The 9,132-nt window shown below is 31.9% G+C and overlaps 1 protein-coding gene across 1 annotated transcript; it reads left to right on the forward strand.

Moving 5' to 3' along the window:
* Window positions 1–5,190: 5,190 nt before the first annotated feature.
* LOC115952306 (non-structural maintenance of chromosomes element 4 homolog A-like) lies at window positions 5,191–8,498 on the forward strand. Its single transcript, XM_031069409.1, has 7 exons — window positions 5,191–5,590; window positions 5,718–5,798; window positions 6,429–6,681; window positions 6,777–6,867; window positions 7,407–7,623; window positions 7,713–7,804; window positions 7,970–8,498. The coding sequence occupies exons 1-7, from the start codon at window positions 5,434–5,436 to the stop codon at window positions 8,246–8,248; spliced, it is 1,170 nt and encodes a 389-aa protein (XP_030925269.1). The 5' UTR covers window positions 5,191–5,433; the 3' UTR covers window positions 8,249–8,498.
* The last annotated feature ends 634 nt before the right edge of the window (window positions 8,499–9,132 follow it).

The following is a 9,132-nucleotide window of genomic DNA, read 5'->3' on the forward strand; positions in this document are numbered from 1 at the left end:
TCTCTTAATGATTTTCTGTTGTCTCTTAGCACAGCATTTTGAGTCCTTTGTTTCTCTACTTTTTTTGTTCAATTAATTGTTCAAAAAAAAAAAGAATACCTGAAGAGAGTTTGTGTGCTTCTAAAAGAAATATATTTCTTCTATAATTAACCAATGCTCCATAGTTGTTACCTAAGATTCAAGAAAGGCCTCAACCTCCATTGCAACAGGGACCAAGACTTTACCACTACCATGACCACGACCACCGTCTTTATTTCTCTTCCACTTAAAAGATCTTCATGTATAAGGATTCAAGAATAAAAATTAAAAATAAAAATAAAAAAGATTACTCAGGAATTTTCTTAAACAGATTGTGTATATAAGCATAAGTTGTTCTATTGCCTTTTATTCAAAAAAATCATATAGAAGAATTATGAAAAAAAAATTTGTCAAAAACAAATGCTTCATATCTTCCACCATATCCGTACTTGCACAAACTAATCATTATATTTGAAAACTTGTAAAACGAATGAATGTAAATGCCTCAATTCGGCTACAAAACCTAAAATACCAAAGCAAACCTCTATAGATAGTGCATCACAAGATGTAGCATCAATATCTTTTTTTTGATAAGTAAGATGTAGCATCAATATCATACCTAGCAATTGAATTATCTATTTGATCCGTTGGTCATAGTGGTGGGTCATTGAATTTGTGAATATTTGTATAGTCCTTACTAATATCTTAATAAATTTGAAATATGATTGGATTGATCATGATTTGAACCATTTGCTTCATTACTTTTTCTAAGTGTAAAATGTGACAAACCTTGTAATGCATGAGTTATATTGCCGCTATAACATTATGCTTTAAAATGAATACGATTTGCATTTAATTTTTTAATATTGGACAAAACTTATCTCTTAGTTGCTTAATTATATATTGTATTTGATTACAACTAACCTAATGAATATTCATATTTGCTAAATTATATATTATAATCTGATTACAACATCCTCAGTTTAGTTGAACTAAAAACAGTCAAAACATTAAAATTCTACAAATTTAAAGTATATGCACCCCAAAACCTAGATAGCATGCAATCAACACCAATTCAATAAAATATGGTGATGGAAAGTTCTGTTCTATTATTTCTTCAATCACTTTCAGGGGAGTTGGGAAATCAAAGGAAAAAAAAAGATTTTCTTAGAATTAAGAATCCAACTAATGTAATAAAAAAGAAAATTGTACTGGCAAAAAGAAATACTAAATAGACTTCTTCATGTTATTGTCTTAAAACATTAACAAAGAAATTTTTTCTTCACTCATTCTAAGTTTATCCACTTAAAACTTTATTCTTCTTCTAGTAGCAAATCTAAGTCAAGGATGTGTATGAGGATAGAACAATATACTATCACTTTAAAAAGGCTTAGACACAGAAACTTACCCCAAGAGAATGAACTTTGGATGGAATCATTGATTTGAGAACTTCTACTTCTAAGAACCTCTCCAACAAGAACTTGTGGTTGAGAGCAAAGGCCTCATTGAAACACCATATCTGCAATTCTAGTTAAATGTCAATCAGTCAACAAATTACTTTGAATGAGATTCTTGAAGAGAGCCATTAAGGCTTATTGCAAGAGCAGAGTTTAAATTGATATGGATTATGTTGTAATGCAACTCAAATCCCAACATCCCACCCAACCAAACTTTAAATCAAATAAAGATTAAATCAAGCCCCAAAGAAAGTCACGGAGAAATTGAGCTTTAAAAAAAATCAGTAATAGAGAAATAGAGAGTTAAAAATGTGTTGATGAAATTTTGTACGTGCAAGTTAGATTTGAGCTTATATAGGAGAATAAAATAAGTTATCTAACAGTACATCTACATGAGAAAGCTTGAAAAGATGCTAACTTTGACATGACACTTGAAAAGGAAGAAGAAAGTGATAGTAAGAACATATAATGACACAAGATGTACGTGGAAAACCCTAGAGAAGGGATAAAAAACCACGATTTGAGCAAGAATCAAATGTTCTTGCTTTGCTCAGATTGTATTATGTATGAAAAGAGGTCACTCTTGTACAATAAAAGTGTTCTTGTTTCCTACCATCTCAACTTTCTTCTCTCTTCTCTAAAATATCTCATTGGGTTCTTGCGTAAGACTACAGCTGCATGGCCCTTTTATAATCTGAGGAATGTGGCTGAGTACAAAGACAGGTGTTAAGTCATCATTTCTTTATTTTGGACCTTTTCATAACTGTGATGTTATTTGCTAATTAGAGGATAGGAATTGCGCCAACGTGGCACTGGGACCCATGGGTACGTAACTTTGCCACTGCTTGGGAAACAAGTCCTAGACATTGAGAGGGACATCAGGAGTACTGTGATTGATACACGTGTTTCTGAGGTGATCCAACATTTATTTTACCAACTAACCTTAGAAAGTCACTATCTCCCTTTTTATGAGTGTCTGAGTACCATGTCAGGTGCATATCTTACTTTCTTCCCAAAGCAGTCACACCTTTAGCACGGACTAAGAACAAGATCCCTTAGCCAACGCTTCCTCTTCCTTTGCTCACAGTCGTTCCATGTGTAAGGTCCAGATTCAACTACATATGCATTCTCCCATGCCTTAGTGGTGTTATGTACAAATTTCATTCTCTCTTCTTGCCCATAAACTACAAATACTACTTTAATATAAAATAAAATCAATCCAAGGCATCATATACAGTTAATAGAAGTACAAAATTAAGTAAGATAATAAGCAAGAAACTTGTATATTTGAGAATCAAAATCAGAAACATGTCTCATTAAAAAAAAAAAAAAAAATCAAAACATGTTATCACATCTCCATTATAAACTTGACTGATGACCGAAAACTCCTTTAGTCAAGGCCCATTTTTTGTTTGGCTCAGGCATTTGGGAGAACACTTAGAGGGTGATGGGATTGGCCTCTCTTCTTTCAAGGATTTTTCCATAAAAAACATATCTTGTAAAGGAAAAAAAATTACAAAGTAGAGAGAATCTAAAAATTAGAAGAAGAGAAATAAAGATAGACCTGGTGAGGCCAACAATGCCAACTAAAATTTAGGATTTGCTTGGCGGTGGGATTGACTCCACTATCCCAATTAGTATTTGATTAAAGAAAAGCCAATTCCATCAGGTTGATTGAAAGGAGGAAATTACGGAGATAGTGAAAGCTTTAAATTGAAGGAGAAAGAGAAGGAAGCAAATGAACTGTGTGTGGGTTTTATTTTTAGGGTTTTTAGTTTTGGTTTTTTTCAGAGATGTGGTTAGGGTTTTCAAAGGATTGGTGGATGGACTGGGTTTGGTTTCTACGTTGAGGTCTATAAGGTTTTAGTTTGAGGTTTTCAGATGTCGGGTTTTTCACTTTTTTTGTAGAGGGTAGAGGAGGGAGAAGAGGGGAAGAAGGAGAAGGGTAGAGAAATAGAGAAGAGGGAGGAGAAGGAGAAGGGTATGAGATCGATGGTTTCGGGAGCAGGGTTGGTCATGGGTCTTTGTTTTGGAGGAAGGAGAAGGGGTTTGTGCTTATGTATTGGGTTTTACAAATATAAAATCAGATTTTGCGTTTTTATTATTATTGGGTTTTAGAAATATTAAATCATAATTTTTGTTTTTTTTATTTAAATAATGCTAATGTGTAAAAATGTTGGAGTTTTAAAAAAAGTCAAAAGCTAAAGTCAAAGGCTTTGATTATATATATATATATATATATATATATATTACTTCCTCGATTAGCTTGGTAGTTTAGAAAATTCAAGAGAACCCCTTTTTTAAGAAGCAAATTCAAATGAGAGTTGCTTCCTCAATTAGAGAGTCTTATTTTGGATTAGTATTTTAGGAAGCAATTAGAATGAGAGTTGTGGGTTCTGGTTAGCAAAACTAGTAAAATCTCTAATAGTTGAATAAGAGATTTGAGATTCAATTTCAGCCTATACCAAAAACTGATTAGTGTCTTGGTCTGATAATAAAGAGCAGAATCATAAAAAACGAACGTCATAGATTGAAACTCTATATATAATAAATAAATAAAAATAGTATGAGAGTTATGTGTGTGTGTGTGTGCGCGCGCACGCTCGCGTGCATAATAAGGATTAAAATGATGTTACTAATATCCCTATGAGAGTTATATATTAAAATTTGCTACTCTAATGAATTGTAGTGTCATCTTAAAACCATAAACTCATTCTCATATTAAATGAATTGACTAAAACTTAATCTTTTACTCTTCCCATGACTCTTCCTCTTATCTCTTAATTAATGGACATACTAAGTCTCATTAAAGTTAAATTCTTATCTTAACACATTAATTGCAAAGTTAAACACAATTAGGAGGTTCTCTATAAAACTTTAATTTGTTTATTAGAGAGTTTTCACATCATGTGCAGCACAAGTTATTTGCGTCATTGATTTTCTTGTATGCCAAACACTATAAAAGACTTTTCATTTTGAGACTCGCAAACAAACACTTAAAAATTAATTAATTTACTAGAAAACATTTTAAACAAGTGATTTTTCAAAAATTTCATATTATTGTTGAAATGAACAAAGCGTTTTAGGATTGATTGTATCGACTAAGAAGAAAACAAAAGGCATTGAACTATCAACTTCTTTGTCAATTAGTATAGCTTCTATTATTTATTTATTTATTTTTATTTTTATTTTTATTTTTTTGAGAAGAAGCTTCTATTAAAATTTGATTATGAATTTGTAAAATATCTATAATGTAAATTTTTTTTGGGAGAAAAGAAATCAATAATAATGTAATTAATGTATTATATATATATATATATATATTCTTCTTTAAAAAAGAAAAAAAGAAGAAGGAAGTGGATGATTATAAAATTTTGTTTTTTTGTTCTAAAAATAAAAGAAGCAAAGTTGTCAACACGTGTGGTAGTATTATTATGGGGGAAAAAAAGAAAAAAAAAAAAGGTGTCGTTTTATTTATTTATTTATTATCTATCTGCAAGATTTTTGGGGATCAGAGAGAAGACCAAAATTATTATTATTATTATTTTTTTTTTTAGAGGCAAGAAGACCAAAAGTTAGTTACATTGGTACCCGTTCACCAAATTCCTCTGACGCGGTCGATTCTTTCGTTTAGATTTTTTACACATTTACCCCTCCACTTTTAAATCACATTCTTCATCTCCAAGTAAAGCTCCTCAAAATCAAATCCTAGCCGTCCATTTCTTAAGAGACTCCGCCCCATAACCATAACTCGGTTCCAAAAATTTATTTAAGATACGAGGAGGGAAAGCCAGAAAGGGACCCTTTAAATTCTCAAATCTAGGGTTTTTGTTTTTCATTATTAGTAGAATTCAATTCTAAATTCCAGGGTTTTACTGTTACCGGTATTGAATGAATAAGAAAAATAGAATAATACCATATAAACAATTTTGCCTGGAATTTGAAATACCAGAAAACAATGGCTAGGAAGCGAGAATTGGGTAGTACTAGTGGAAGTAATCATGGTGAAAGAGTTTGTGAAGAGTTAGGGCCCTGTTATTCTGAATCTCGAGAAGACGTGGCTGAGCGTCGATTTCTTCGCTCTCAATACCTTGCTGTCAAGGCCCTCATTAGTGGTATTTTTTTTTGTTGATAAAAATTGTTTTTTTAATGGTTTTTGGCTTCTTTAGCAATTGGGTTTCATTGTTTGGCTTTTTTAGCAAATGGGTTTCATTGATTCTAGTATTTTAATGGTTTGTGCAGAAGAAAGAGATGATATAACAAGAGCAGATTCTGACAAGTTTGACTCAATCTTTCACCAAGTCCAGACCTTGCATGATTCCGGTATTTTTTTTTTTTTTCTAAATGCTATTGTGTTTCCTTAATTGTCTGGTGCAGTTTTTGTTTTTGTTTATTAAAAGTCGTAAATTTTTTTCCTTTTTTTAGCATTGCACACAACAGATTACAATAATGTTTTTTTTTTTTTTTTTCCCAATAATTGTTGGAGGAAATGCTTTGAGTGCATTTAAATGCTCCTACATTGATTTCTTTAGATTTTGTTCTCAGCAATGATGGGCTATTATTACAATAATTATCACTTAAATTTTCCCATTTAATTTTTTTTTTCATTAAAAGTTGTAATATTTGTTCCTTTTCTTAACATTGCACACAACACAACAAAGGGCATGCATATTCTTTCATTTTTTATAATTGGTGGAGGGAATGATATGAATGCATTCAAATAATCCTACATTATCTTCTTTAAAATTTGTAACAATGATGATCTATTATTGCAATTATTATCTTCAAAACTTCCCTATTTAAGGGTTTTTTTTTATTTTTTTATTTTTTAATTTTGGAGCTGAACCATTCTATTTTGTTCATTTTTATTGCTCATATGTTATTTACTTACAATTAAGAATGTTAACTTGAGAGTTGATATTCTTTTTGTTTTGGTGTGGACATGTATTTCAGTACAACAACCAAGAGAACAAGTTGCTGATGCAGAGGCTCTTTCAGACATTGCAAGTACATTGCTAACCTGTGTTAGGGCACATAACAGTGAAGGTATTACACCTTCGGATTTTGTCACATGTCTTCTCAAACAGTTTGGGCAGCAAAGTGGACCAAGCACTAGTACAGAGAATGCTGGGAATGCTACATTTTGGAATGATATTGGTCTTGCAGTGTCACATGTTTTCAGGAGATGTTCAGGATGCAGCACCATGTAATTGACATAGAATTATTTCTTTTTCATGTATTATTAGTTCTAAAATCATTCAAATGATTCCCTAATTAATTCATCAATTTTTCTTTCTTCAGGATTGGGCCTATGAACACTGAACTTAAGCAGCGGAAGATGCCTGTTCAAAGAAAACGTGTGAGACACACAGAAAGTGCTCAACCTGAACAGGTATGCATGCTTCATCCTAATGTTGTGATACCACAATTGACCAGCAATAAAATAAAAAAGCTGTAACATAGGGAGCCAGAATGAAATTAAGCACTTTATTTTATTGAGAATGGGAAAAAAAAATCCATTCTGCTTATCAAATAGAATAATGGAAAATCTTTTTCTGTTGTAATTGTTCATTTCGAAGTGTTTGAAACGTTTCCCTGTCTACTTTCAAGAATATATATGGAACATATACGTAATCTTTACAAGATTTTTATGCCAAATCTTGAGACTATTAATTATTGACTGTAATGCGTCTTGTGTCTATGGTGTGAATTTGTTTCTTTTTTCCCTCCGAACTCTGGCAGTTAACTTCCCTATAAAATGTGCAGTTTAATTACATATATGTTCCATATAACATATATATGCTATCTGTACTAGATTTTTATGCCAAATCTTAAGGCTACTAATCAGTGATTGTAATGTGTCTATGGTGTGAATTTTTTTCTTTTTTCGCCTTTGAACTCTGGCAGTTAACTTCTCTGTAAAATGTGCAGTTTGAAGATGCTGGTGCAGAAGAGAGAATAGATACTGACCGAAATATGTTAACTATGTTTAATATCTTGAAGAAGAATAGAAGTGTCAGGCTTGAAAATCTAGTATTGAACAGAAACTCTTTTGCACAGACAGTGGAGAATTTATTTGCCCTATCATTTCTGGTTAAAGATGGTCGTGCTGAAATAAAAGTGGATGAGAAAAACTGTCATATTGTTTGTAAGATCCTGTTCTAATGCCTTTTTGCAGTTTAATTTCTTCTGTTTTGTATTCATTCTCTTTACCCCATTTTTTTTTCTTTATATCAGCACCAAAGAATGCTCCTTCTGCAACGGCTGTTGCCTTTGGGGCTGCTGCTTACAGCCACTTTGTGTTCAGATTAGACTTTGAGGACTGGAAGGTACTTTGACAAGGAAGCATAGTTTATATATTTTCCTTTGATATTATATTCTTCTTCTTTTTTACTGCGTTTATACATGTGACAATATTTTGTAGATCTCAATTGCTAGTGTTATTGCTTGCTATAATTGTTTTATTCAAACCGTTTTTCTTGTGGAATTTGCAGTTGATGACATGTTCCGTAGGGGTTGGGGAAGAGCTGATGCCACAAAGGAAGCAATTAAAAACATCAAGCAATTCTGAAGTAGATCCACTATCTGGAGAATCTCAAGCAGCAGTGTCTACAACACATATTAGGAAGTTGTGTAGAAATCGTGGCCTTGTTTTACAAGAAGAGTCTGTTGCTGAGAGTGAAGAGTCTCTGTCAGCTGATGAAGACTCAGTTCAGTGTGAAATTATTGAAGAAAAAATTGCAGCAATTCAAAAGATGCTCGAGCAAACATGAAATTGGTTGGATGTACAGTTTACACTTTACAGTAGCATTATAATTTTTTCTAGCTGAAAGCCTGGAAGTTAGGATTTGCATATTAGTCGTTTAGCTCTCTATATCCTACATATTCTATACTATTCTTTAAGAGGATTCCTCACTTTCATCTCCACTTTTTACATGTCCTATAATACCCACAGTCACCTTATGAAGTCATAAAAAATCTAAATAACTTTATCAAACAAGTAAAATTAGAACTTTATGTTTTTATGTTGTGGTTAGAACATAGAGGATGTACAACTTTCCACATTTGATCATTGCTTTTGTTCGTCAATGACCTTGAAGAAAGGTATCAAAAATTGACTAAACATTGATAGAAGAAACTAACTTCTACTGCTTTTGCCACCTATTGGTCCATTAGGGCCTTAAATTTCACTTATTTTTGTAGTAAAATCTGAGTTCTCGAAAGATACCTTAGTCATAACTGATTTGTTCACTGTATTTGGTGAGAAGTTAGCCTAATTTTTCAGGTTTTTTATTTTTTATTTTATGTGCATTATTGCGGTGAATTGATTCCGTCATTCCAATTGGTATTTTCTGTTAATAAAATTAACTTAACTGAATGGTTTTTCTGGTTCCAATTGATGCTTGAGCCCGCTACATTGGGTGGTTTTGGTCTCTAAATTTGAAGGAATGAATTCTCTCTGTTTTTTCTTTTTTTCATCTCGAGTAATTTTGGGGTTGTCACATTTCATATATATATATATATATATATATTTTTTTTTTTAAATTTCAGGTGAAATGCGAGATAAGTTTTTGATTTTACATCTTTTTTGTCTTCCCATCTCTTCGTTTTAAAACCTAATCTTATGCAACTAAAATGCATGTTAATGAATCTCTCA

This window comes from Quercus lobata, chromosome 7 (assembly GCF_001633185.2).
Source record: "Quercus lobata isolate SW786 chromosome 7, ValleyOak3.0 Primary Assembly, whole genome shotgun sequence".
NCBI classification, from domain to species: Eukaryota; Viridiplantae; Streptophyta; class Magnoliopsida; order Fagales; family Fagaceae; genus Quercus; species Quercus lobata.